The sequence below is a fragment of the Osmerus mordax genome, chromosome 6 (assembly GCF_038355195.1).
Source record: "Osmerus mordax isolate fOsmMor3 chromosome 6, fOsmMor3.pri, whole genome shotgun sequence".
NCBI classification, from domain to species: domain Eukaryota; kingdom Metazoa; phylum Chordata; class Actinopteri; order Osmeriformes; family Osmeridae; genus Osmerus; species Osmerus mordax.
Genome location: NC_090055.1, coordinates 12,181,722 through 12,209,569, shown reverse-complemented (window position 1 = coordinate 12,209,569; position 27,848 = coordinate 12,181,722). Strand labels below are relative to the sequence as shown.

The 27,848-nt window shown below is 45.8% G+C and overlaps 5 protein-coding genes across 8 annotated transcripts in view; 3 read left to right on the top strand and 2 right to left on the bottom strand.

Moving 5' to 3' along the window:
* Positions 1-1,941, top strand: part of ptk2ab (protein tyrosine kinase 2ab) — a 53,668-nt gene extending 51,727 nt beyond the window's left edge. Inside the window, 3 exon segments of the mRNA XM_067238581.1 lie at positions 1,057-1,212; positions 1,389-1,469; positions 1,719-1,941. Coding sequence (XP_067094682.1) covers positions 1,057-1,212; positions 1,389-1,469; positions 1,719-1,940 — 459 coding nt within the window. The 3' untranslated portion in view covers position 1,941.
* Positions 1,942-3,299: 1,358 nt separating this feature from the next.
* On the bottom strand, positions 3,300-8,884 carry LOC136944453 (lipid scramblase CLPTM1L-like). Of its 3 annotated transcripts, none has more exons than XM_067238223.1 (17): positions 8,534-8,884; positions 8,312-8,403; positions 7,983-8,163; positions 6,951-7,090; positions 6,762-6,840; positions 6,526-6,643; positions 6,210-6,304; positions 6,017-6,101; positions 5,682-5,785; positions 5,437-5,502; positions 5,249-5,299; positions 5,084-5,166; positions 4,954-4,988; positions 4,649-4,704; positions 4,499-4,543; positions 4,025-4,185; positions 3,300-3,567 (listed from the first exon to the last, which is right to left on the bottom strand). In XM_067238223.1, exons 1-17 carry the CDS (start codon positions 8,732-8,734, stop codon positions 3,495-3,497), a joined length of 1,665 nt encoding a protein of 554 aa, XP_067094324.1. In that variant the 5' UTR covers positions 8,735-8,884; the 3' UTR covers positions 3,300-3,494. The 3 variants fall into 3 exon arrangements, with proteins under 3 accessions (XP_067094324.1, XP_067094325.1, XP_067094326.1); XM_067238224.1 differs by having other exon boundaries at positions 4,070-4,185; XM_067238225.1 differs by lacking the exons at positions 3,300-3,567; positions 4,025-4,185; positions 4,499-4,543 and having other exon boundaries at positions 4,649-4,770.
* Positions 8,885-9,214: 330 nt separating this feature from the next.
* On the top strand, positions 9,215-16,234 carry mrs2 (magnesium transporter MRS2). Of its 2 annotated transcripts, XR_010876770.1 has the most exons (12): positions 9,215-9,828; positions 9,958-10,022; positions 10,136-10,172; positions 10,298-10,410; positions 12,932-13,105; positions 13,501-13,631; positions 13,990-14,106; positions 14,256-14,408; positions 14,597-14,714; positions 14,922-15,035; positions 15,272-15,454; positions 16,122-16,234. XR_010876770.1 is itself a non-coding variant. In XM_067238226.1 (11 exons), exons 1-11 carry the CDS (start codon positions 9,627-9,629, stop codon positions 15,341-15,343), a joined length of 1,296 nt encoding a protein of 431 aa, XP_067094327.1. In that variant the 5' UTR covers positions 9,215-9,626; the 3' UTR covers positions 15,344-16,234. The 2 variants fall into 2 exon arrangements, 1 of the variants encoding a protein (XP_067094327.1); XM_067238226.1 differs by having other exon boundaries at positions 15,272-16,234.
* LOC136944933 (integrin beta-1-like) lies at positions 10,558-12,568 on the bottom strand. The gene is made up of 2 exons (XM_067238889.1): positions 12,492-12,568; positions 10,558-12,340 (listed from the first exon to the last, which is right to left on the bottom strand). The coding sequence occupies exons 1-2, from the start codon at positions 12,566-12,568 to the stop codon at positions 10,558-10,560; spliced, it is 1,860 nt and encodes a 619-aa protein (XP_067094990.1).
* A 470-nt stretch (positions 16,235-16,704) lies between the features above and the next one.
* On the top strand, positions 16,705-27,656 carry LOC136944865 (syndecan-2-B-like). The gene is made up of 5 exons (XM_067238790.1): positions 16,705-17,005; positions 23,445-23,577; positions 25,569-25,726; positions 25,867-26,047; positions 26,241-27,656. Exons 1-5 carry the CDS (start codon positions 16,946-16,948, stop codon positions 26,402-26,404), a joined length of 696 nt encoding a protein of 231 aa, XP_067094891.1. The 5' UTR covers positions 16,705-16,945; the 3' UTR covers positions 26,405-27,656.
* Positions 27,657-27,848: the final 192 nt, after the last annotated feature.

The following is a 27,848-nucleotide window of genomic DNA, read 5'->3' as shown; positions in this document are numbered from 1 at the left end:
TGTGGTTCCCCTCTCTGAGAACAGTCAAGTATACACATTTTCCTACTACACCGTGACCAAGTCCATAGAGGACTCTATAAGGGGTCACTGGATCTGAGCTTAGCGATTTCTCCTTGCACTAGCCGTCATGTGCTAGCATCTCCACCGTAGCCACATGACTCCTTGCCCCTTGGTCAGAGCAGTACGATTCATGCTCAGATTCGCTTTGGTCAGACGGCTAGTTTGTTTTTGGTTTAGCATGTTGCCCCTACCTCACACAGCCGCTGTCTGTCTCTGTGTGTTTGTGTGCACTGGTTTTACATCCCAGGACCGGCCTAGCTGCCCTGGTGTTGGTGCATGTGTGTTTGCGATGCTTGTGGCATTAATCTTCTCTCCTCCTCTTTCCTCTGGCTGCCCTTTGTGCTCCTGCTCTTCCTCCTCCTCCTCTCTGCCTTTTGTTGTTGACCTTATAGCCCTGGAGGGTAAGCTCACTCTGTGTGTTAGTGTGTGTTACACACTCTGTGTGTCTGCGTTGTTGGTGTGTGTGTTACACTCCTAGCTCGTGTGTGTTTTACCTCCTGTCCTCCCACTCAGTAGCCCTATCGGTTATCAATCAGCTTTTCGCTCGAAAACATTGATCAGAACAGCGAGAGCGTGGCTCCTCTTCACAGGAGATTGTAGCCGTCCATCGAATCATGTTCCTTGTCATCTTGTGTCGACCCTACTGTTTCCTGAAGCTGTAGATACATACGCTGTCATTGTGCTTCACGATCATGACTTTTGTGTGTTTGCGTCTCTACAACGTTTGTCTCGGTTATGTAATCTCACTCAAACCACCAAATCCTTTAAACTAACACGCCGATGTCCTAAAATACAATCCAACCTCGTGGCTGTTTGTTTTCAATCACCCCTGTCGAAATCCTGCCACCATCACTCACTATCTGACCTGTACCTCCCCCTACTGGTGAGAGTAGAGAACTACCATGTGATTTTCATATTCTTTTTTTACCCTAACCCATAACCCCTTTTTGCTGACTCCTCCTCTTGTCTGACTGACCTGTCCTCTCATTGGTCTAGCTCCAGCCTCAGGAGATCAGCCCGCCCCCTACAGCCAACCTGGATCGCTCCAATGACAAAGTCTACGAGAATGTGACGGGATTGGTCAAGGCGGTTATCGAGATGTCCAGTAAGATTCAGCCGGCCCCTCCAGAGGAGTATGTTCCCATGGTGAAGGTGAGAGACTCCCAATCCGCTCCAGTTAGCAGCGAGGCTGTGAAACCATGTGACACAGCAGGGACGTCGCTATAGATTTCTAACAATGTATACTGTTTGGAAAGGAACATATATTTTTTAAACACATGTCCAGCCCCTGTGTTATCATGTCTAATAGAGTGTGTGTGCGTTCCCAGGATGTAGGTCTGGCTCTTAGGACGTTACTTGCTACCGTTGACGAGACAATCCCCCAGCTTCCCGCCAGCACTCACAGAGAGGTAAACACACACACACACATACACACTCCAATGCTCACAACACCCTGCTCACAATAGAGACAGAAACCTCAGCCAATGGATGAACATTACATGTCAATGTTTGGGCGGTCTGACAAATATCCACAATCTGTCAGCTCTGCGACGCACAAACTGTCCTGTCGCTGTCCAAAACAGACGTAGACACAAAATCCATCACATTGCCGGTAAAGCCTGTAACTCCCACCATCCCTCCCCCTCTCTCTCCTCCAGATCGAGATGGCCCAGAAGTTGTTGAACTCCGACCTGGCGGAGCTGATCAGCAAGATGAAGCTGGCCCAGCAGTACGTGATGACGTCGCTGCAGCAGGACTACAAGAAGCAGATGCTGACGGCCGCCCACGCGCTCGCCGTCGACGCCAAGAACCTGCTGGACGTCATCGACCAGGCGCGCCTCAAGATGATGGGCCGGGGGCCCGCCCCCTCAACGCACTAGCTCCGGGGGGGGGGGGGGGTAGGTGTTGGGGGAGGGGGGGGGTAGGGGTTAAGGGGGTTGGTTGAGGATCCCAAAGCCGGTCCTGGATTGACTGCGGAAGGGGGGGGGGGGGGGGGCTGCTTCAACTGGCCTGGTGCTGAGGGAGGAGGAGGAACGGGGGGAAGGAGGAGAATGATATGAGGAGAAGGAGGGATGATGGGGCGGTTCAGCTAGATTGGACCGGGGCCACGGAGGTAGGGACTATGGAGACAGCTGAAGAAGCTCTGCACAAGCAGCTACAGGACACACCTCTACCTCCCCCCTCCATCTCCCTCCCTCCCCGAACCAGACCTCATTTTTATAGACTCAGACTGTGAAGAGGTCCGCCTGGACAGACTATGGGATATGATTTCAGTTCCTACTGGCTCCTCCTGGGTTCCTACAGCCGAGAGTTGGTGTCACACTGTAGAAGTGTCCCCAGGGGGACAATCCCAGAGACATGGGATCTGCAGAACGACAAAACTGGAACCTCCATTCTTTACAAGAGACAGGACTCTGAACCCTACACACTACAGATACCATCATTCATTGATGGCACTCACTGTTGCTTCCTGGAGACGGACACGGAGAATCCCAGATGAACTGGTATATAGAAGATATACCGGTGTACACTGGTATATATTTTGTCTCGGCTCAGTCAGCCATCTTGTCAAATAGATGAAATAAAGAAATGAAATAAAAATGACAGAGTAAAAGCAGGCAACCTGTCACTGCCTCCTATGTTCATGTATTGCTGTGTCATAGTAAGGCAATGTCATGTTTTTGTGTTTTTAGAGACCCAACTATTGGCCATTTAGAAATGGACTTCAACATGTCATACATGAAAGCAATAACAAGAGAATAACTTGTACAATTGGGTTATAATAATGTCGGCATGTTAAAATAACATATAGTATGATAGAACAGGTCCTCCTTTGTAAACTAGTGATCTTCATATGAACGACAATCAAACTGGGAAGGTGTTGAAAGTTAACTTATATATTTAATGTAAATGAAGGATTTACAGTTTCAGAAATGATTGATCTTGGTATTAAATACTGTAAGACCACGAGGATGGTCACGCACTGAGAGAACTGCATATCTGAACAGCTAAAAGAGTTCTACAGAAAATCTAAAGTAACTTAACCCTAGAGAAACCAGGGAGAGCACTGTGGAGTCAGGCGCCTCTTAGTGGTAAAGACTAGGTGGTGCAGGCAGGTAAACCGCTTCATGCTTGAGACCAGACCTACTTATATTAGTGATCAATGAGGAACAGTCTTATGATGCCATACAGAGAGGTTGGGTGCATCACATGCTACTAACAACCGCTGGTTGCTGTCTAACATGGTGGAAATTGATGTGTTTCTGCGTCTGTTAAAAAAAAGAGAAAGAAACCTGCACTGAAGTACAATTCATTCATGCAGGCATTCATTCAGTCATCCTTCTAAACTCATTCATCATGGCCTCATCCATTCATAAATATTTAATTGTTTCATTCATTAATTTGTTGTCTTGTTCGTGGTGATTGTCACTGTCTCACTGGGCTTTGAGTTTCTTGCTGTGTGCAGCTCTGTATTCCTGCCCTGAAGTCTTGCTGACAGCGTAACGCCTGCAGAGAGGGAACAGAAGGAGGTTTAGAAGGTTTGGTGTAGAAAGAGGAGGAGCGAGAGGAGGAAAGGAGGTGTGTGACGTCCTCTGATAGAAGTAGATGAGGAGGAGAGGAGAGATGGGAAAGTGTGTCTGACCTCCATCTAGTAGAGGTAGATGGAGAGAGAGAGAGGAGGTGTGTCTGACCTCCTCTGGTACAGGTAGATGGAGAGGAGAAAGAAGAGGTGTGTCTGACCTTTGGTAGAGGTAGATGGAGAGAGAGAGAGGAGGTGTGTCTGACCTCCTCTGGTAGAGGTAGATGGAGAGAGAGGAGGTGTGTCTAACCTCTGTTAGAGGTAGATGGAGAGAGAGAGAGGAGGTGTGTCTGACCTCCTCTGGTACAGGTAGATGGAGAGAGAGGAGGTGTGTCTAACCTCTGGTAGAGGTAGATGGAGAGAGAGAGAGGAGGTGTGTCTGACCTCTGGTAGAGGTAGATGGAGAGAGAGAGGGGAGGTGTGTCTGACCTCCTCTGGTAGAGGTAGATGAAGAGGAGGAGCTCATCTCTGAAGCAGGACAGCTGGAGGGAGGAGTGGCCGCTGAACAGACTGGAGAACACGTCATTCACCAGCGTGCTGAGACCCTGCAAGCACACACACACACATACAAACATATGTACACATACATATGCACGCACACGCACGTCATCGATATTAGTCTATGAATAAATCCATTAGGATGTCAACTAGATGATATCACGAGCAGTGTTCAAATTGAGTGTGTGTGTGTGGGGGGGGGGGGGGATTAGAGACATATTTAAATATTGGGGAGGGTCCCATCCAAGTATCCCATCCCCCTGTTTCCAACCACCCCATCTATCCTCCACCTTAGGGACTCCTTACACCTCTGACACAATTCAAACCCAGATAAACATTTGCTCGATGTGAAGCACTCACCCTGTACACCAGCACATTCCCCTCCATGTGAGCCACTGACCTCATCTGTTAGAATGGGCAAGGAGGGAAAAACGGCAGCATTGACTTCACCTCCAGTAGGTGTCCTTCAAAACTGAAAAATGACCTTCACATGACCCTGACGGGACTGACCTTGTAGTTGATGAAGAGCTGAGGTGTCATGGACAGGAAACCAAAGGCATACACCCCTGCAGGGATGGAAACATCTTGATGTGACTAGGTTGGTCTGTACCGGAGGTGTAGTCAAGCATGCGCTGTTAGCCAACAAGTAAGCCACACTGAAATGAGCAGTTAGCTGGAATATGGTATAGGGATCAGGAGGAGGCTTAACCAATGAGCGTCAGTAGGACTGAAATAACACCTTAGCTTTTGGCAATCAAAAGACTACTAAGGAATACTGCAGCTACATCTTGAAATATGAGTTATGTTCAACTTACCGGTTATAAGACTGTTGATAAACCACAAATAATAACTGTGAAAATAAATAAACCGTTTCAGATATGCTAGTCAGCCATCACAGCTACTAATACTGAATGAAACTAATGAAATACCAGATTCATTGCTCACCTCTTATACTTGAGGTAGACCAGAGAGAACATAACTCCACTGATGCAGAGAGGACACACGAGGTAAGACAGGTATCTAATGGCCTGGAGAGAGAAACCTTTGTCATTACAACCCTTTTTTGTTGGATTTTTTTTTTAAAGTTTGTGATCCCTACTGGTTTCTGACCTGTGAATCATGTTCCATGGTCCTTTTCTCCGGTTCGTCCAGCTTACCTAACTGCAAGAACATAGTTTCAATACAATGGACTCATAATAATTGTGTATTTTTTGGAAATTAATATTATTATTTTATTATATAAAATGATCTATGTTGTTTGTATGGAACGTGAAGAATCTGGATCACAATGCGCTTACTTCAAATATGGACCTAGACTTTTTCAACTGGAGCTGTATCTTGAAGACTTTTTTGACCTTCCAAACCTAGAAAGGAAAATAAGAAGCAACTTTGAACGGTAGCTTCCTGTCAAGCAGTCTTTCTATCTTTTCTGTCTCTCCTGCTCTCGTTCTCTCTCCCTCTCTCTCCCTATCCTGCTCTCATTTTCTCTGTCTCTGTCTCTCTCTCCTCCTCCTCCTCCTCCTCTTCCGCCATTCAGATGTACCTCTATGATGGAGCCCACAGCGAGCGGCAGCAGGACCAGCACACTGCTGCCCTCCTGCAGGAGGTGGAGGAAGATCACCACAGTGCTGAAACACCTCCACAGCACTGACACACACACATGGCCCGGTTACCAGACAACAAGGAAAGTCCAAATTAAAAACAGGCTCAAGTACTGAGTCATTTTGAAAGAGCTGTTTGCATTCTTTCCCTTAAAAGATAATACAAATACTTTACTGTGTAAAATGTTTACTGTTTATATATTTGAGATGCTCTTCCTGAATCCTACATTGTTCTTTTCCATTGCATTTGCAAAGTAACGGCATGCTTTCTTCTCACCTGACTTGCGAGACATTCCCACCATGGTTTTTTTCCTCCTCCAGAAGCTGATGTTATTCTTCAAGGCCAGGAAGTCACACAGAATCTGTCATATAAACAGCAGAGTGTGACATATCAGTCTCGAGTCAGCAGGTATAGGATGACCAGTGTATTTAGGGTTTGCGGCTCTATTCCGATAAAGTATATAACTTACATGGAAGACTGTGACCAGGGCAGTCAATGCTAGGAGATACAGATTAGTATCCACTAAGATGTCTTTGATTTCATCAATACTGTCCTCGGTGAAGCCTAGACAAACACACCGACCAAAAGAAGGTTCATATTATTTTTACTGTGATTAACTAACCCACAAAACTATATCTAACTAATCAGAACTTACAAAATATCCAAACTACCTTCTGTGGCTATAGGCTCACTAACTTAAACTACATATCGACTAAAGTCCCAACCTACTAACTAGTAACTGTTAACTAACTAGTCTGTACCGTTTCTAAACCCAGCTCTCTCACCAAACTGTTGGAGGGAGTACACCACATCCTGTAGGTGGACCCAGAAGCGGAAGGTTCTCAAGGAGATGCCCTCGTAGGAGATAGTCAGAGGAAGCTCAGTCAACGTGCCGTTGATTTCCTAAGATCGCAACAACAACATGAGGATCCTTTTACGTTCTTGTCTCATAGAACAACATGATCTGTCGTTGCAAGTGAGTTGTTTGTTTGTGAGTTTACAAACACGACAGCATACCCACCATAAGATCCTTCAGTCGGAAACTGAGCTCATCAATCAGAAGCAGGGGCAGATATGTCATCCTCCTCCCGTCCTTGAAACTAGGCATACGGAAACAGACAAATGTTACAAATCCTATCATTTTATCACTAATAAAATATTGTTTTTCACAATCTCTGTTGTAGTGACTGGGAGATGGGAGGAGACGTACACTCGCATGTAGCGTCTTACGTCGCTGGGCAGGTTGCCCCTGGTGAAGGTGAACTCCTCTGCCATGACGGAGAGTCTGAGAGTGGGGCGCCAGTAGGAGACTGGACCTTCAGCTCTGGATCCTGGGACGGGGTTAGGGTTCTGGGAGAGGTCAAAGGTGAAGAAGAGATTACTAAGAGACGGAGTCATTGTTTATCTCTAGGGTAGCTATACTGTATTTATTCGATTAAACGCCGCCCTCCGATAAACACCGCCCTGGATTAAATGCTGAATTAAAATCTGATACAGATTAATCAACACAACCTTCAAATAAACGCTGCAACATTTTATTTGTATTCACCGTAATTCGTATGAAATTTCACTACAAACAGGTACCAGTACAAAAATACTAAACTGTCACTAAATATCCATTTCTGCATCACTATCAGTGTCCTCGCCAACATTAGTTACATTTAGTCATTTAGCAGACACTCTTATCCAGAGCGACTTACAGTAAGTACAGGGGACATTCCCCCGAGGCAAGTAGGGTGAAGTGCCTTGCCCAAGGACACAACTAAATTTTTCCCGGCCGGGAATCGAACCTTCTGATTAATAGCCCGATTCCCTAACTGCTCAGCCATCTGATTCCGGGAGTTAGAAACATCTACACAGCGATCTACCTCTACGCGCACAGCGTATGCTTTGCTGGCTGTTAACATATATTGTTGACAGCACGCTTACTTACTTACTTACACTGTTACGAGACACCAGAGATGTACTAATAAATAAACTTCTCTGCGTTATTCCTATGCTGTCCTTACTTAATTAAATAGACGGCGCCCTCGTATAAACACTGCACCACAAAAACATGTAGTTCTATAAAAGCCACGGCAATTAAAATACGTTACTTTAAACTGCAGATTAATATGAGTTTGTTGGATTCTTCTCAACCTCAGATTGTAGTGCATTGAATGAGCAGTTCCTGTAAAGGGTCATGCCGTTTAAAGAACATACAGTTTAAAACGTACATGGATTAAGTTAATTCTGTGTTTACTTTGAGTTTGTGTTTGCCTGGGCTCTTTTGACGTCTGGACAGCATCTGCGTGGTCATCTTGGTTGCATGGTGGACCTGTCTGCTATCCTCCATTGGAGACCGTCCAGCCTGGTGTATAAACACCATCACATACAAAGTCCCATTGTTATGCGTCTCATCTGGCTGGGACACATTCACTGTCCTGGAACACAGACACACAGTGCTGACTCCGCATGATTGACCCATTATTGACTTGACCTTGAAAGTAACAATTGTTATTGTTTGTGGTATTTTTGTAGACTGGTTTATTGAGGATTTTAGTTTGCAATGGAATGAAATGCTTGGCCTACCTTTCATATTTAGAATGTATGTCAAACTCATCGATCTTGGTGATGAGGTTAAGCTCACTATGGTCTGGTCTCGAACAGGAGTATATGCTGAGCTGGAATAGAATGGAATAGTAAAATCACAGTCCATGTACAGATTAAAATTGCTAAGCGTCTCCGTAAGAGCAGAGTCCGTATGCAGTAGACAACTTCAATCACTGCAGTACACAAGACAGCATTACTGACCTGAAGTCGGGGCCTAGTTGCCAAATAGGAGGATATGCAATGTTCCCCACTTCCGCTTTCGCAAGGTTTGGTGTAGACAAAGCCATATATCACCCAGCAGGTGTGTAACATGTACACGATAAAAACTCCTAGCAATATTTTAGCCAGAGATGTCCTTTGAAAGACACTGTCCGTAGGTTTAGAGTAGCACGAAGGAAACATGGCGAGATCACACGTCAAATCGTCAGCTAGAACTGACTGTATTATTTACGTCCATAAACACTGCAACACATTAAACTGCCCGTCCGAAATTGCAACACATTAAACTGCCCGTCTGAAATTCCAACGGGTCAAAATTATCCCCTTTCCTCATCCTCCGCATCCTTCCGGGGTACCACGATCTGCATCCCGCAAAGATCACGCCTCCTGAGAAACGTCACAGCCAGTTACCAACAGTCTAAACACGCGGATTGCAAATGGGGATAACATGCTAGGCTATTAGCTCATGTGTCTTGAATGGATAATATGAAATTGAGAAAAAACACTGAGAACATGCCTTATTGCAGAGACACCGCACCAGTATCTGAAAGTAATTATATCGTCTTCACTCATCAAAACTGACATGCACGTGTACGTAGGATAGCAACAACGCCCCATTGCATTGTGGTTATCGTCATTCGCCCCTCCAGTCGGTAATGGAAGTACTAGCTAGTTAGGCTAGCTTACGAACTCAAATGTGTGGATTTCCACATTTGTGGCTTCGGTAGCTGTTCAATTCGCCAATAAACCTTAAACTAGTCGATATTTTGTTTGCTAGTTAGATGGCTTACACTTGTTCGTCATAACTAGCTAAAGCAGTCTGTATCTATCGGAACAGTCGAGGTTAAAAACTCAGTTCAACACAACTCAAAAGTACAGTAGCTAGTTAGCTGGCAAGGTAGAATCTAAATCGATAGCAAGCTAGATCTTTTATATTTGTCCTAGCAGATAATATAAGGCTTACTGGATATATTTAGTGGCCGAGCCTATTCCCTGTATGGTTGTCAGAGTAAAGTGACTCCAAAATGCAGTGAGAAGAGTGCAGTAGTTTAAAGCTACAAGCTACTGTAAAATAATGGAAGTCATTTTCAAGTCATTGACAAATGGAGGTTTTCGGAAAGCAATAGAGTTTAGGTTTAACAGAGTCCTCTTCGCAAACCTTCTGATCTGCAGGAGTCTGAGTAGCTTATCACCTGTGACATGTGCGCCCTCCAAACATCAGCTGAGGAGGTCGACATGTGGGAGAGCTATAGCACTACACAGATCGTGCCTGCCTAGTGAGTACTGGTTTCATCATCTAATAACCCTTGATTGTTTTTACGCAGTGCAACACACTTTCTTATTCATGCAGCATGACGTTTGACTCATTTTAAATAAGAATAATAATTAAGTGTTTTCTTTAACAGGGTCATTTATTCGTCACAGAGTGACAGAGGCATCTCTTTCCAGTGTGGCACCTGTTTTTGTTGTCGTAAGCTTTGAGTCTGTTAAAATGTACTCATGGATTCATTATCAAACGTTTACTTGTGTAACATTATTGCAATGTGCTAGACAATACATTGTGTACTTTTTGTTCTCACCCAGATGAAATTTGAACAAAATGGAAATGTTACCTCTTTTGGTAAGTAAGCTAGTTACTTTTTCCAGCATCATCATTTTTGGGGTGAAATGTGTGATGTCATTGCCTCTGATAAAGGTAAATAGCATTTCTATAGTGTGAACCCCCTGTCCTACCTGGTCCACCAGAGAAGAAGAAGTCTGAGTTGTACCAAGAGCTGAGTGTGCAGGCCAGAGATCTGCGCTTCCAGCACCTCACCAGCATCACCACCAGGAACAACAACATCATCATACGGATGGAGGTAACTGTCACACATACACACACACACTTAAGGTTGTAAATGTAATCATTTATTAACCATCACCCAGTACAGGACGAGATGAGTCAAAATGCACTCATGTTCTTTGTAGTTATATTATATGAAGCTAGTGGGAAGGTTCACCCGTCATCAACAAAAAGGGCAGTCCTCACAAGTTACGCCCCTGTACATGTTTGAGCACACACACTTTTCACACATGCAGTTTCCCTGGTTGTTACAAATCAACTGGTTGGACGCCAGGCAGGAAGCGATGCCCATGGAGCAATCGCAGCTACTTCCTGTCCAGTCGACGTCACAGACGCACCTCCCGCACTCGCAGCGGCCGTGCCCGCCGCACAATACGCCATTGGCGCGTTCGCAGGTGAAGTTGTCGCACTCGCAGTACCTGCCGCTGTAGCGCTCGTTCGGATCTGGCCTACTCATGCACTCGCACATCCCCTCCACGCAGTCACCGCTGTTACTGCAGACCGGGGATGTGGCAGTCTGCCTGCATTGGTCATATAACGAGTCATCAACGAGTTCAGTCTCACAGTGTAGGCCGGCATGTGGCTTGTCGCACCTGCAGACGCCGCACTCAAGTGCTCCGTTGGTACCGCAAGCGAGGCTGTTCTCCACCCGTTGCTTTTGACAGTCACAACTGCAAACCGGTTTGATCTCAACGTCAAGCTGCTCAGGGAAACCCAGTGGCTTGATGCTAATGGCTTGGGGAAGGGGGCCCTGCTTAGGACACTGGGTAAGCACAAGGCTGAGGTTAAACACCACCTGGTGGCCGACGGAGACGTTACGGCAGGCGGTGCCGTCCTCGCCCTCCCGGAGGAGGCCATCCAGGCAGCGGGTGCGGTAGGTCAGGGTCACGCCCTCCGGGACTGGGCTGTTCTTGAGGGAGATCCCCCTGCTGCTGTGGGCGTTTACTATCAGGTCGACTAGGTTGTCGGAGTTACCCGACAGGGTGCCTTCCGTGTTGTGAGCAATGAGTTTTTGGGCCAGTGCTATGAAGTCCCCCTTGGACGAAGTGCCAGATCGCTGGTTGTTCTTCAGCAGGTCATCGGTGACCGCCAGGAGCACCGTGATGTCGTTGGCGTTCACCGTGTCAAAGGTCCTCCTGGCGTTGACGCGCTGAGGGGAGCCGGAAGGGGTGTACACGTTGTTCTGCAGCTGGCACGTCTTGGCCTTTGACCCTGCGACGAAGTCGCCTTGACGTTTACGGTCGGCCGAGTAGACCAGCAGGCGGGTTCCGTTCCTCCAGCCGATCTCCTCCTGACACACGGACACCTGCACCATGGCGTCCACTGCCCCCTGCTGCCCCCTGTCCTCCTCCTCCCCAGGTGCCTGGCTCCGAACCTGGCCAATCGCCTCCGTAAACCTCTGGAAGTCTCCGGTGAGGCTCAGTACGTGTCTGAACTGGGGTGCCTTGGCGCCCGCACTGGTCTCTATCAATCCAAAACCCAGCCTTAGGTCTTTGGTGACGTGGGCCATCTTCTGGGCCAGTCTGGTCCCTAGCTGGAGGATGTTCTCCAGGTGGTCCTTCATGGAGGGAGACAGGTCCAGCAGGTAGTAGACATCCATGGGCTGGTCACTGGTGGGAGATAACTGCAGACTGAAGGACCAGGCCTCCCCAGGCCGAAGGCTGACGTTGAATCTCCGGGGCTGGACTTGGGCCCCAGCCTCCACCATGGTCCCCTTTGTCACCTCCATGCTGCTCCCGGAGACCTCAATGGTGGGGTTGGGGACATGTGTGTGACTGAGGATCTCCAGGCTTCCATGGGGATCATGGAGCTGGGACAGCTGACAGCCAGCTCTCCTCAGGTCCTTTAGTTTGCCGCAGGGAGCCAGGTGAAAGTATGGCTCGGAACACCAGGCACAGCTTGGATCTGCCTGGATACACTCTGCACAGTTGCTCGCTGACACACACCTGGATTACAATGACAATGATGGTGTTCATTTAGGATACTCCCTGATGATCAGGCCTAAAGCTGTGATTGCATTTCAAATGGACAATGAACGGTCTGTGGTACACTGTAACCTTTACGTAGTGTAAGCAGATTGGGTAAAGTCAACATTACCTGTTCCTATCAGTTTCACTGTTGCCAGGGGAAAACAGCCCCATCAGAAGGATCAAGCAGATTAGCTTCCAGTCCATTACTTCATTTACAGTTTTAATGTCTCATCAGTATTTAAGGCTATAGGACTACTCTGAGCCGTAGTATGTTTCCTTTTAAGTCGTCTCCCTGCTGGGCTATGGGGTATGCAGTCAATTCTCTGTTGGGGTTGGACAGGCTGCTTTGACCATCATCATCACAAGCCTGGTGAACCATGCTTTTGTACTTTCTTGTTTGCGCATCAGTTAGCAGACGTGAACTCTGGTTTGGAGTGGATGGGACACCCTCAAATATTTACCGGTCAAAGTAACAAATTGTTATCTGAGTGTTTTTGTGTGTCTTGTCTTGTGTGTGTGTCTTATCTGCATTGCGTTTGTGTGTGTGTGTGCACGTGTGCTCCCCAGTCTCTGAAGGCGGTAGTGACTCCCCAATGCCTGCTGGTGCTGGACTTCCGAGGGCTGGGTCTGGAGCGCTGGCTGGTACTGGAGCTGGCCCCCCAGCTAGCGGGGGACGGGGGCCTGGCCACACACTCCCTGCCCTTCGAGTTCAGAGCCCTGGAGGCCATCCTACAGCACAGGGTAACTCAGCCCTGGATCCAGGGTACTAACAGTCAAGTCAGTGCCCTGTGTTTGAGCTAACTGAGTTTGGGATTGCATCCATGTGGAAGCCAGTTTTAAATGCTGTAGCTGTGTTGGTTTAACCACATATCAGAGTGATTGGATGCCATGTTAGTGAGATTTGGACGGTTCCACATTGGATATGTCTACAGGGCCCTGTATGTCTACTATAGAAATATCTCTCATAAGAGGTCTATCCCAGCAACAACGCAGGATATGCTACTATTAAAACCATATACTGTACTACTCGTCTCATCTGATACTGTACGTAAAAAATACGATGGATACCAGTTCTCAAACCATGTCTGATCATGTCAATGTCCTTTGTTTTGTCTTGTGTTTGTTGTTGTTTCCAGGTCAACACCATCCAGGCTCACCTGAACGAGATGCAGCCAGTGATCCTGGACACGTTGGAGTCTCTGGTGGACCCCAAGCTGCTGTCTGCCGACCGCAGCAAGCTGCACGTGCTGCTGCAGAGCAGCAAGAGGTGAGGGGGACAGGAGTCACCGGCGCCAGGAGACACCTCGCCTGTTGACATGTTCACGTCCTCACAGGCCAAACGCAGCAGAATTCATGTTAACTAGTTGTTCCAGCTGAAAAAAAATATTGTTTCTGTGTAAACGTTGACAAACAGCGTGAATTTAACCCCCCAGAGTCCGAGACTCCGGAATGACATTCAGTTCAGACCATATTGGTCCGAAGGCAACAATACATTTACAGTGCAGTCTCTTTGCAACTTTGTGTATCTACTCTATGAAGCGCTTGAAGTAGCCTTTGAGGTAATGACCTAAAAAGGTTAATGAAATTGTCTCATGGTTTTGTGTGTGTGTGTGCACTGCCTGTAGCCTGTCGGAGCTTGAGACAGACATTAAGATGTTCAAGGAGACCCTGCTGAAGATCCTGGACGAGGAGGAGATGATCGAGGAGCTGTGCCTCACCAAGTGGACCGACCCTCGAGTGTTGTAGGTTCACATGACCTCATCGCAAGTCTCTGATTGGATGTCTCATCACATGCAGAAGCGGTTTTCTAGCTGGTCTTTTGCTCTTGTGGTGTGTGCATGTGTGTGGGTGTCTGTATGTGTAAATGTGTGTGTGTGTGTGTGTGAGACAGCGAGGAGAGCAGCCTGGGCATAGACCATGCTGAGGAGATGGAGCTGCTTCTGGAGAACTACTTCATGCAGGCGGAGGAGCTGGGGAACACCACCAGGGAGCTGAAAGGCCTGATAGACGACTCCGAGAGCATCATCTTCATCAACCTGGACAGGTATCGTGCCCCACCGCTAGACTCACCGGGTAGAAATGTACCAAACATTGACCAGACATACAGTAGCGTTAAATGTCTTGTTCAAGCCCCCCCGCCCCTTTGTTCACACCATTTCTTACTATTAGCAGCCTGGGGTCTTGACTCTTTTTTGCTCTCTTCCACCCCCCCCCCCCCCCCCCCCCCCCCAGCCACCGAAATGTGATGATGCGTCTAAATCTGCAGCTCACCATGGGAACCTTCTCCCTCTCCTTATTTGGCTTGATGGGCGTGGCTTTCGGTATGAACTTGGAGTCATCCCTTGAAGAGGTGAGTTGTGTTCTTTCCGGAATATCGTTTCTGTGTGTGTGTGTGTTGACACGCCTCTATACCTGCGTAGACATGTACCGCAGTGTGTGTGTCTAGTTTCAAACTGCATAACGTTCAGTCGCATAACATGCAGGCTAGTTTACAATGTCATCATTTAAGGCTAGAATACTACTACAAAGGTATCGTGTGGATGTGTGTTCTCCCTAGGACCCCCGTGTGTTCTGGCTGGTGACAGGCTTCATGTTCCTGGGCAGTGGGCTGATCTGGAGACGCCTGCTCTCCTTCCTGGGCCGCCACCTGGAGCCTGCAGTCCCTCCTCCGGTACACTAGGGGAGCCCCCGCCCCTCCTGCTCCCTGTGTTTAGCTTCAAGCGTTGGCGGCTAATTTAAGTTTCAAATCTGTATGATATGAACTTTATGTCTTTCAGTGTCAATGACTTTGAGCATGAAAGTAAATTATCATATGTGGGTAACATACTAAGAATGCATACATCAGGGTTTAAATGGAGAACAACCAGGCTTCCGAAGCGTGTGTTGATGTTCCATGTTCCTCCCCAGATTCCACCAGTTTGGAAGAGGAACCACATCACCCAGCTGAAAGGAAGTGAGGTGAAGAGTGGAGTCAGATGATGATGGAACCTTGCAGAACCAGAACTGGCTTTCAGACAAACCCCTCACACTGGTCAAACTGACGATTTGACTGCAAACTGGCCCGCACTTCACCAAGATTCTGGTCTCAAGGTAAAGCATATGGATTGGAGAGGGATGTTTTTTTAAAGTTTGTTTTGTAAGTACTGTGTTTATTGATTGTATTATCATGGGTTTAATAATAACATTTCAACACAGTGTACCTCTAGCTGTATAATATACAAGAGTATAGATATTATAAGGATGACCTTGTCAACAATTTAAAAAATATATTTTTTAATTGAAATAATACATTCATCCTTACAGTGAACATATGTTTTTACAAAAGTTGTATGTGAATCATGCATATGATGCTATATGTGTACACAGAAAAGAGATCCACATCCGTAACTGGCTGCACTTTAGACTACATGTTTGTCTGCTAACATGTGAATGCTAGGTAGTGTCCCTGGTTCTGTGTGTGGTGGTCTTGCCAAAGATTGCTGATCCTGGATAGGTATAAACAATGTGCCAGAAATACACAGATGGCCAATCAGTGGGCAGGATCTTCTTATCTAATTTCTGAAGGCAGATAAAGATCTGGAATGGAATGAATCACCTTGTTAGAACATCCCATTTCACTTAGTTGATGGACTACATACTTCCAACTCTCCAACACTCCAAGTATTAAGGATCCCAACTGCATGAGAGACTGTTTAAATCATTATCTTTACAACTAAAATGTACCTTCAACTGTGATTTTCTGGCCTGCACATAATAGGTTACTGGATTTACCTCTGTTCTTCTGCTTGAGGATTACGTGCCATCCATGAACAATAACTTTAACTTTATTTTCATGTAAATTGCTTTTATTTAATAAATGTACAAAATACAGGGAATTGTGCAGTCTTCATTTCTCAATGAACCACTATTCTCCAATAGGGGGTAGCAAAATGCAATCTACCTTTCATGGTGGAAAGTAATGTACAGTATTCAGTTGCTTTTGATATAAAAAAAATACATTAAATAAAAAAAATATATATATATATATATCCATTGGACCTCATTGTAGCGTATTTTATTTGCTTTTACTTTGGCTACCATTGGTTCATTATAACCTCAGTTACAAGTTAATTAAATCATCTCTTGTATTATTTACAATAGAAACCTGAGCATTTAAACATGTTTGCGGGGTCCCAAAAAATCTGAAAAAGCTGATAATAGACCAGCTGCGTTTCAGCACTCCCGCCATTTGGAAAGGTTAAACTGATCAGAGATCTGTAATCCAGGACATACAAGAAAGGTCTTTTTGCGCGTTTCTTTTTTTTCTTTGAGTTACTCGAATCATGCTTTGCAAGCTGAGCGCATCAGTTTGCGTAATACCCTCTACGCTAAAGACCTTCGTTTCACGTCCATAGAAAAGTAGGGAAGCAGGTTTAGGAGCATACGTGGAGGGACTTATCATCGCGGTGTACGTTTAGGGGACATTTGAATGATCAATGATTTGGTCGTAGTCTTTTAGGAGTGAAAGAGTGACAGATTTTTGGTAAATTGTTAGCGCGTTTTACTGTTTTTTTCTACTTAACATCACAGCACCAGAGAATAATGAGGAATGTTTGGATGCTGCTGTTTGTCGCGGTAGCGACGAGTTTTATGGGTGAAAAGGTAAGTTATTTCCCATAACTGAGTTCTGAATTAGTTTTACCACTTATAGCCTACTATATGTTGTGTCGGGGTTTGGTTGCGTATTTCGAACCAGTCATGATGAATTCATGTAGCGTTAAACATAAAAAATTTGGGCACAGTCCGTTGGTTGTTTTGTTCGTCTTTAAAGTATGCTCATCAACATAATTAGGGGACTTTCTCTTGTAAGGGAGACCAATTAAACCCACATTTAGCCTATAGCCTCTACTCAAGATCAAGTTATTTTGAGAAAAGTGACGTTAAGGCTAAGAAAGTTGACTCTAATGTCAACATCGAGACATGCCACTTGAAGTAATCTCGCTATGGTTTGAGTTTACTTCTGTCCTAGACCTGCATCATCTGTGTAAGAATGTCAGTTTTTACAGCATTGGCTGGCATTATGGTATCATTACTTAAAAAGAGCAGTTTCACGTGTCATCATAACGGAGGTGGTATACCACCACTCGTGGTTAGCCTTCCAATTTACTTATACAAGCTCAGCTGGTGGATTTTGACTACACCACACAGTTTTCTTCGTCAAAATATACATCTTTGAGCTTAATTTTGTGAAGTAGGACCATGACTCGAACCCAGGCATTATTTCTTTGTGTTGACCAGGCCATGCATCTTTCCAGTTTTAACCTGGCAGGTTATATAACCATAAACAACAAGGTCATAAACTCTACAGTGCCCTTCACAGTTTGAAAGCAGATGTGAACCTATTTGTAAGCACCTGACAAATTCTATGATGAGCCACTCGGTAGGCTTGGCACAGAGGTGTGAAGGACTGCATGCCTCTACTGGAATAACCAGTATTACTTGATTACTCTTTACATGTTCATATTTTCCATTGGGTCTAACTTGGAATTTGATTGGATGAATTAAGTACTATATTTAGAATTAGACTTGTCATCAAAATCAGGAAGAGGTAGTGATTATTGTTGTTCATGAACCTACACTGTAGAGCAGTGGTCTTCAACCCTGGTCCTCAGGACCCACTGTCCTGTATGCTTTCGATGTCTCCCTGCTCCCAACACACCTGATTCAAATGAAGGGTTGTTATTTGGCTTCTGCAGAGCCTGATAACCACCCAGTACTGCTGTAGAGTACACCCTCTTCATAACCAGCATCAGATTTCCAGACAAGTCAGCCTTACTATGTAGAAAACTACACCTGAGATTGACTTGTTACAACTATTCCGTCGATTCCCTGAGTGGCACAGTTACCTCAGAGTAGGCCACCCATCCATCCTTCTGTCTGTCTGTGCCTGCCTCTCCAGGCCCTCTGTCACTCATCTGGGCTACACTTCCTAATAAACACTAGCTGGAAGCCTCATGCAGCAGCCTTGGAGGAGGTGATGAGATGACTGGAAACTCCCCACCATCTTAGTCTGCGCTTGGGTGTTCGTGTGTGTATAAGGGAACAGATTCTATTTGGATAACACTGAGGCTTTAGGAAATGACATGAAGTCATAACATTCCCTGAGGGGTTGTTTTTTTAAGGTACTCAATGGGGAAGTTCCACATGAAGCTCGTCAATGCGCTGAAACACCTGGGGTTAGTCGCAGTGGCTGTCTGTGATCACACACCCACCCGCTCAAGACATTTGTCAAAAGCTCTCAGGGTGGGGAAAATAGGGTGTGAAATAGAAAACTGTCGTACAGAATTCTCCCCGGACTGGAAAATGGCAGAGTGGAACAACGCGTTGAAGCAGCTCTGCTTGCATTCCTCCTCCGTGTTATTTAGCTTAGCTAACGGAAAGTAGTGGTGAAGACCTGGATTTAGTGAGTGGAGGAGGTAGAGAGAATTGACATGGAGACAGATAGGCAATTCAGTTACAATAAAGCGAAAGACAGACAGAGCGTGGAGGCATACAAAAAAATCGTATTCCCCTAGGAGAGCATCCTTGAACACATCCTGTTGGGACGATAGCGTAATCTTGTGAGACTAAATGCTAAAGCTCTGGACGTAGATCAGCTTAACCCGGCGTTGGTTTGATGAGGATGTTGGAGACAACATAATGGAAACTGAAAAGAACATTGTGTGTCCTTTATGACTCATGGGGAGAAGTCTTTTTTTTTTACTGCGCTTGTGATTTTTGACCTTCCCAGACTTGGATGTGGACGGTTCAAAACAGAGCAGGGAATTACCTTGGTCTATATGGCATGTATGTCTGGCTAAGGTTAGCTGAATTTAATTTGTACCGTACCCTATATTCACCTTTCTAAGAAGTTGTTCCCTGTGTCCTTTGAGCCGTTGAGGGTCTGTCCTGGCGTTGTCAACCCCGATGTTGCTCACCTCCCTTTGACCCAATGTCTCCACAGCAACGGGGACCAGATGTTCCGTGATGGCAGCTGACTGTACTAAACTCTGTTTATACACTGCCCCCCTCCCCCCTCACACACACACACACCGTTGTGTGTGTTACGCAAGCTGACATGTTGTTTACCTGAGCCGACGGACGTCCTACAGTCAGAATGACCCTCTTGTCGACTGTGCTGATAGATATGACTGCCTATCATGCCCGGAATGCTCCCCCCCCACCACCCCCCTTCCCTCCCTCCTCACCATGTATGTCTCCAGCGCTGTCTGGATAACAAAGCTGCCCTCTCCAGATGTTTTTTGTATGTATCTGCTGCAGATGTGTGTTTCTTCCTGGTAAAACTGGAACCAAACAAGTGAGTCAGAGTTGGAAGGTCAACTGGATGTATGGAGAGAGGGGGGCGGAGTAGAAGGGGAGGGAAAGAGGGGGAGACGTAGGTTGCCAAAATGAGCACAGAGGCCCATTTGGAAATTGTAACAATCACATTCGTTCTGGAAATCAACAACCAAAGCTGTGCACTGTATATATTTAGTTTCACCAAACAAGATGGTAGTCAAAGCGGTCTGAAGTGGACTTCGGATCCCACACAGCCTAGCACCTTGAGAGAGTAGTCTACTTGATTTCATCTTAGGATAGAGGAAAATACACCCAACCTAACATGTCCTTTTAAATACAGCTGTGTGGCTTTGCTAGAGCCTCTCAGTCTCTGAGTGCCAGAATGTCTGTCTCTGGTATTACAGTGGCAGCCTGTCACTGTGGCTCAGTCCTACTGGCCTACACATGGACTGTAGAAAAGTACATAAGTATATCTGTACTTAAAGAAACTGAGTTTAATCAGTGTCAAGGGGCTATAGGTGACCCCATAGTGAGGGGGTTAACTGCATGAACTGTTATCTGCAGTTGCTTTCTATGGTTTGAGCCTGTAGGTGCAGTCGGATTGGATGTCTGCATGGTGAGGTTGGATGACTCGAGTGAGCTCCCCTCTAGCTCATTTTCCAGTCGTGTAGTTCTTCCCCCTTGTTAGCTTTCCCCTGCTAATGATGCCAGTTGTTCACTCAGACTGCTAATTGTTTTAACCCACTTCAGCGTGGCAGGCAGGTGTGCAGCAGAGACCACAGAGCTGTCTGAGGCTACCCTCAGGTGTTTGTGTGTGTGTGTGTGTGCATCTGCATCCACGGATGTGTCGTGTGTGTGTGTGTGTGTGTGTGTGTGTGTGTGTGTGTGTGTGTGTGTGTGTGTGTGTGTGTGTGTGTGTGTGTGTGTGTGTGTGTGTGTGTGTGCGCCCCAGTGGTGTCACTTTAGCTCCGTGCTCAGTTGGGAGTGATCGGTTGCTCGGCGCTCTCAGTTCAGAGCGTGGGATCCAGTTAGAGAACTTGTGAAAGTCTGTAATTACCCAGAGTCTGACTGAGACAGTAATTGTCCGGTAATCCCATGTTATGAAGGGATCTGTGATGGGCACACTCCACCGCTGTCAGCAGATAGAAACTCTGAGAGAGAGAGCAGCGAAAAGAGAGTCAAGTCTCAAGGGGCTAAGGGTGGTTTGTTCTATTGATTTGATCAGGGCTGATGTCCAGGCAGCTGAAGTAGTGGTCTTGTGACCTCTACTGAAGATCTTCTCTCTAAGTGAGGCGATCCCAGGTGACATCTGCAAAATGTTCTATCATTGTTCAACCAAAAGTGCTACTCAAATGCAGTTACATTTGATTTGCAAATATTTCAGAGGGATTTCCAGCTGTCAACTCCCCATCAGCTAGTCTCCTCGGATCGTCTCCCCTGGAGGACAAGATCATTATTGTGCCAGCTACTTAATGATGACACAGTGTTGTCAAAAAGCAAAGATAAGCCATTCATTAACACTTGTCAGTCGATTGCAATGCGTTGCATCAGACTGAGCCAGAGAATGTGTCACACGCCGACTACATGATGGAATGTAAAAGTGGCCTTTGGGGCTCCAAACTGATTGATGGCAGGGTCACGTAAGACCTCCACCATAGGTTATACAGCACATCCTTTCCTTGAGAGTCTTGGGGCAGTAATATTGGAGAAAACACAGTGTTCCCTCCTTCCCTCCCCCCCACCCCCCTCCTTTGCTTGCGTCCTGGCTGACACCTGTGTTAGTGGAAGCACATCAGGCATACCAGACATGCCTGTGGTCTGAAAGGGCTGTATTCATCCCTGAGCCGAACGTAGCTCTCTCTCTGCCACCGTGCTCTGCCTGCTTCACGATGGTGTGTCGGTGCTCCTCCTGTGGTCTCCTCAGTGCGTGTGTGTTTTCGTTGATGTCCTTCCTGTGTTTTCTGTGTGTGTGTGGTACTGTACCATCTGGGTTACCACAAGAGTTCCTATTCTTGTCGGTGTATGCTTGTGCACCACACTTCTACCAACAGTCCTAAAAACAAGATACAGTTTAGCTATAAGCAGATTTAGAAAAGTATTCTCTGACTGACTGGTTCATTGAAGGAATATTATTATCTACTTAATCTGGTGGGGTAGGTGGCTGACTGAATGGGGAGCTAACTGGGGAAAAAAGTGAGAGAGAGACAGAAAGAGAGAAAGAACAGGAATTGAACCTGGGTCGCTGCATCATGGCCTCATATGGCACTCTACCCGGTGAGCCATGGCACCCCCGAGCTGACTTTACCTACTGGCTGGAAAGCTGTCTGGGTGGATGTGTGGCCGATTTCTTTAACTCACAGGTCAGCCAGCTTGCCGGCTGGCTGACTGGCTTGTCATCTGGCTGGCTGGCTGGCTGGCTTATCGGTGAGCTGTCTGGGTGGGTGTCTGGCCGGCCTGCTGGCAGGGTTGTGTGTAGGGATCAAGCAGGAGGTGGGCGCCCGGTGAGCAGAGGGTGTGTTTCCTTCTCAGCTGCGGTCCTGGCGCTGACTGAAAGAACTGTCTGAAGCCTAACTTAGACCGGCGTACAATGTCCCCCCTTGTTCTGCCTTCATGCTCCTGACCAGCAACACCAAGCTTACCTTCGTATGACACACACACACACACACAATTCTGTATATACAAACACACATATTCAGGCATACGCAAGCAGACATGCACACATAAGTATGTACACACACACACACACACACACACACACGTAAATGTACACATACGAACACACACACACACACAGCCATACATTCTAAATTGGGGGTTTTCAACTGGTCAGGTAACGGTAACTCTGTCCTGCTCCATCACCACCTCTTTATCATTAAACAGTGAGGAGAAACGAGGGTCAATCTGTCTTGACATGACGTTGCAGACGTTTAGCCTGAGGTGCTCAACTGTGCTAACATTCCTGTCTAATGACGTACCGCAGCCAGTTAGAACTTAGGCTAGTTTATTTGAACTTCCACAGGCTTGTGTTGGCTCTTTCTTTGGTCACATAGAAGAGGTTAGGCTGACTGTTTTCAAAGACATGCTGAGGATGGATGAAAACTCGCCAAGGCGGTTGGACGATGTTGTAGGTACTGCTTTTGTGTGTGTGTATGCGTGTGGTCCACTATTTGTGGCATTTCTATGAACGCCATCTGGGATTCACCTCCATTCCTTTGTGTTTTTACACACTCATTCACTTTGAGTAATACAAATGGCCTATTTGCAATTCTCCCTCTGATCTTTTATTCACACACACACACCAGAGACTGTTGTTGTCTTGTGCGGAGAACAACAGAACACAGGGGCACCAGTCAACTGCTTGTCTGTGTCTCCACCGATTCCCTGACTGATCCCAAACAGAAGACCTGAAGTGAATGTCTGTTTATCTTGCAAGGCTGTTTAGACTCACACAGGCGCCTTCACATGTCTTTTTAACCCGTGTTCTCCTTGAGTGGGCCTGAAACAGCCCGGAACCACCATGGCCAGTTCTGCTCTGCTGACGGCTTTGAAGCCGCAGTCCTGGCCATTAGCCTTGTCTGTCACTTTGTCTTTGTCTTTGTCATCCTCACAACCAGCACTGTGTAATTGAACCAGGGCCTCGCTATTGTCGACACATCAGCTGAGCCAAATGGCTCACGCACGCGTAGAGACGCACACATCCACCCACACACAAACACACACAATGCCGTTTGTTGTACGAGTTCAATGAACCTCTTCCCTCCAGACCTTCGTCTCGGCCCGGTCCCCCTCCCCCCCCTCCTCCTCGGCAGATGACCTGTATCTGGAGGACCAGCAGTCAGGTGACTACCCCTTGGACGATGACGACTTCAACTCTGGTTCAGGGTCCGGAGACATCAGTATGTACCGCTCACGTCCGCACACACACACACACACCAAAGAGCTTAACCTTGTTTAGGCACAATTTTAAAAACAAAACGACTGAATGGCATGTTTCTAGTGTGCTATACTGTTTGTGTTGTTTGTATGTTTCTTTATAGTTACAAAATAGTCCATTATGGAAATATTGATTTTAAATTGATCCAGTACTGTAGGTTTCCCTTAAGGTTTGTTGGGTTAGACAAAGCGGAACTAAATATCCTGACATCAGTTGGTATTATCAGGAACTGAAACTGACACAACGTGTGTTAGTCAGACGGTGGCTGTTTATCAATCCACGTTTTTTCCCGTTCTTGTGTTCTTGCGAACTCGTTTGATGTCATCTTTCATTGCCCAAGTATGGTTCCAATCCAAAAAACACATCACCAAGAGCGCCAAAAATACCCGGAAATGTTCTTGATCCGCCCCTTTTATCGAGGATGCATCGGATGGTGACTTGGTCAGCGAGAACGCATCTGATTTAAGTCATTGCAAGAATCAGAATCTGAATCAGAATGGGTTTTATTCGCCATGAAAGTTTGCACAGACAAGGAATTTGCTTTGGCAGGAAGGTGCAAACATTAAACATATAGGAATCAAAATTATATGAGGACTAACTATACTAAGGGTACATAACTAGCAAATGAATTAGATTAAAATAAACTATACAATAAAATATAAAATAAAATATAAGTTGCAGTAATTCACAATATAAAAATACAAATATTACAAAAAATACAAATGGTACAGGATTGTATTGTCCAGTGCAAAAAGCAGTTTTGTTTTAAGGGCATTAAGTCATGAAGTCAGTGTGAACCCTTGGCCTTGTTGAAGAGGCCAACAGCGGAAGGGAAGAAACTGTTTTTGTGGCGTGTGGTATTGGTCCTGATGGACCGCAGCCTTCTGCTGGAGGGGAGTGACTGAAACAGGGAGTGACCAGGGTGGGAGGAGTCGGCCACAATCTTCCTCGCTTTGAGAACACATGCATCTCAAATCGTTCTCCGTCCTCGCGGTCGTGCAAGACGCTTGGAAAGAACGTTCTTCTCAAGAACGCAAGTTGCGTGTGTCCTTGCAATGGATTCTTAGCCTGACGTTGTCATACTCATAATTCTAGTCAGAATATGAGTCTGATACCGCTCCGTTGGGCTGTGAGTATGGGGCGTGTTTCAACCGAACCCGGACAAAAAATGCCTCTTCGCTCAATTGGATAGACTTACAACCAATCAGAACAACGTAGTATGTTGTTTGCTGAAAACTAATTCAACCCAAGCGCTCTTTGGTGATGTGGTTGATTACGTTACTGTTGATCATCTGTCCTTCGTCGTATAAAGCCCGCCCTGACAATTTGATTGGTCCGAACAGCTCTTGTTCGGACATAGTTTTTCCCCAACTGAGCGACCCCAGACCCAACTTCCCGACCAAATATTTTTGTGGACGGGCTAAGTTCGGCTGGCACCCAGGCTAATGGCTTCTTGGAAATCAGATTAAATAAAAAAAACATGGATTGATAAAAGGCCATACACAACCACCCAGTATTCCTGTATGAATTGCTACCAGAGACACAATAGGGTGTTTTACTTTTACCAGTTTCAGAATTTATTTCTGAAGAAGTCTTTTAACTGAGGATAGTACAGAATTGGAGGCTCCTAGACTGAAGCTGGAGAACTGGAGTACATGATTCTATAGTCCTGCAGGTTACTTTCCAGTGTGAAAGCTGTCTGTTCCAACACAGATGTGTGACCTTGCGGTGGTGTGCGTTCAGCCAGCGCTGGTGTAATCACACAGAAGATGTCTGATAGAGAGGCCATCTTAATAATGAATGACTTGTTTCGCGAGCCTGCCACACAAAAAGGATGGTGTGGACACGCTAGACCAACTAGATCTGTGGCCGGAGAGCGGCGTTTTGTACAATGCATCTCTCCTCATTGACATGTTTGCTTGCCTTGTTGTGATTGGTTGTTTTGTTCACTAGGTGTTGATGAGGTCGTGGATGTTGTCATCTCGAGTAGGAACTTTGCCCCCAAGGAGGAGCCTACGCAAAACACGCCCACAAAGACCACACCCCTTCTACCCACCTACCCGGTGGAGACGTTCAGTCGCGAGGAAGATGACAAGCTCGCCGTTACAGAGGTAGGTCACCTGACCTGTCCGTCTCTTCTGTCCGCACACCTACAAGTTTGCCCACCTACATGACTGGTCCGTCTGGCTGTCTGCTTCTCCACCTCCTTCATTTTTATTTGTGGATGTTAAAACCTGTCTGTCTCTCCCAGGTACCAGTAGATGAACCAGAAGATTGGATCAGCACCAGCACTAGTACCAGTATCAGTACCACTTTCAGCAGCAGTGAGGCTCCCAGCACCATTTCTAATAGCAGAGAGGTGCCTGACAAGGACTCCTTGAGCAAAGAGGTCCACTCTGAGAACCTGTTCCAGAGGACAGAGGTGCTAGCAGGTTGGTTCTCAGCTCTATCCTCCTGGGCATAAATATTCTGTTGCTGTCTATTCAATGATTCACCATTTTCCCCCCAAGTATTACAGATTGAGCTGCCTCTCGTCTGATTTCCCTAAATAGCAGGAATACTTTATTCTATTGTCTTCTACTTTTTGATATAATGACATGAGCGTTGTTTGCTGTTCTGGTGCAGCGGTGATCGCAGGCGGGGTGATCGGCTTCCTCTTCGCCATCTTCCTCATCCTCCTCCTGGTCTACCGCATGAGGAAGAAGGATGAGGGCAGCTATGACCTCGGCGAGCGCAAGCCTCCCCCCTCCGCCTACCAGAAGGCCCCCACCAAGGAGTTCTATGCCTGAACTATGAGTACCTGAACCGCCCCTCAGAGGCAGCGTCTCAATAGTGTAGAGTGGCTTCCTTTCCTTGCCTCCTTCCTCATAGCTGTACTTGTGTGTTGGAATAAGGACAAACTTTTTTATATCAGTGTAGTTGATGGATGGGAATCAAAGTGAGGGAGCCGCTTTAAAGTATTGGGATGCATCCATAGACTTTTCTGAAACAGCAGAGACTTCAAATTTCGGGTTCTTACAATGCTGTTGGTTGATACCGCATGGTACCGAAGGAGGAATTTTTTCAACAACAAATATATACCTTTTATGAGGCTAAGTTGGTTCTAATTTTATTGCAATTTGAGTTGTGTTACATTTCATGTTTATTTTGGAGATGTTTTGTTGAGAACTTTGTCACATAGGAAAGTGAAACTGATTTTCTATGTTGTTGATGTCTTGGTCTTTGACTTTTTTGTTACTTTATAGATACATGTGTAGCCTCTCTTTTTGACAAACGATGAAATTAAAGAAATAGAAAAATGGCTGATTATAATTAAATAATGATTGTCAGAGCAGGTTAGCTTGCATTTCCATATTATGATGTTTATAATTCCATAAAGCCAGTAGCCGTCTTATTTTTTAGTTGAATAATTCATATAGTTTTTGTCATGTAGCATAACCATTATCTCATGTTCCTAGAAATGACCAAAAAACGGATATTCCTTTTTAGGAAAGGTCTTTTGATGAAGGTCCAGCGCGTGAACTAACTTGACTCTCGGCTCCCACAGATATGCTCCAGTTAGTGTTTCATATATCTGCTAGGATTTTGTATATGTCAACAACATTGCAACCAGCGGAAGCAGTGCCTGCTCGTGGTGCCCAGGCATGCCCAGTCCTCTCAGATCTGTGAAGGGTACGATCAAGGGTACAAAGGAGGGAACATTTTTCTTAATGATATCCATGATGTCTCCTTCTGTCTAGTGTAGTCTCTGGTATGTTAAGCACCGTCTCTCTGTCTTATGTACTATAATTTATGTGCATTAATTTATACATATTAGGAGTATTTCATTTGAAAATCTTACCATGTATGGTCACAAAATATATTTTAAGCCTTTGAAGTGCCTACCATTCTATATCATTTCAATTTTATTTTTTTGTTATGGACCAAGGAAGTGTTTTTAAGTGAACATAAGCACAGTTTAATATGGCAATGTTGTGTTTCAGAATCAATCAGTATTGTGATGGCAAATATTGAATAAACAAAGTGGCTTGATATAAAATATTTCCCTTTTTCCGTTTTTTTTACTCGCCTTTCTAGCGTACAGATATTGATGCAAGCTCCATTTAAATTCGGTTTGAAAATGTTGTCACGATTTTGCTCCTACACTACAAAATGGAATGTTGGATGACAGTTCCAAAAAAAACATAGTTATCAGCGATGAGTGGGCCTCAATAGAAAAGTGAAAAATTGAAA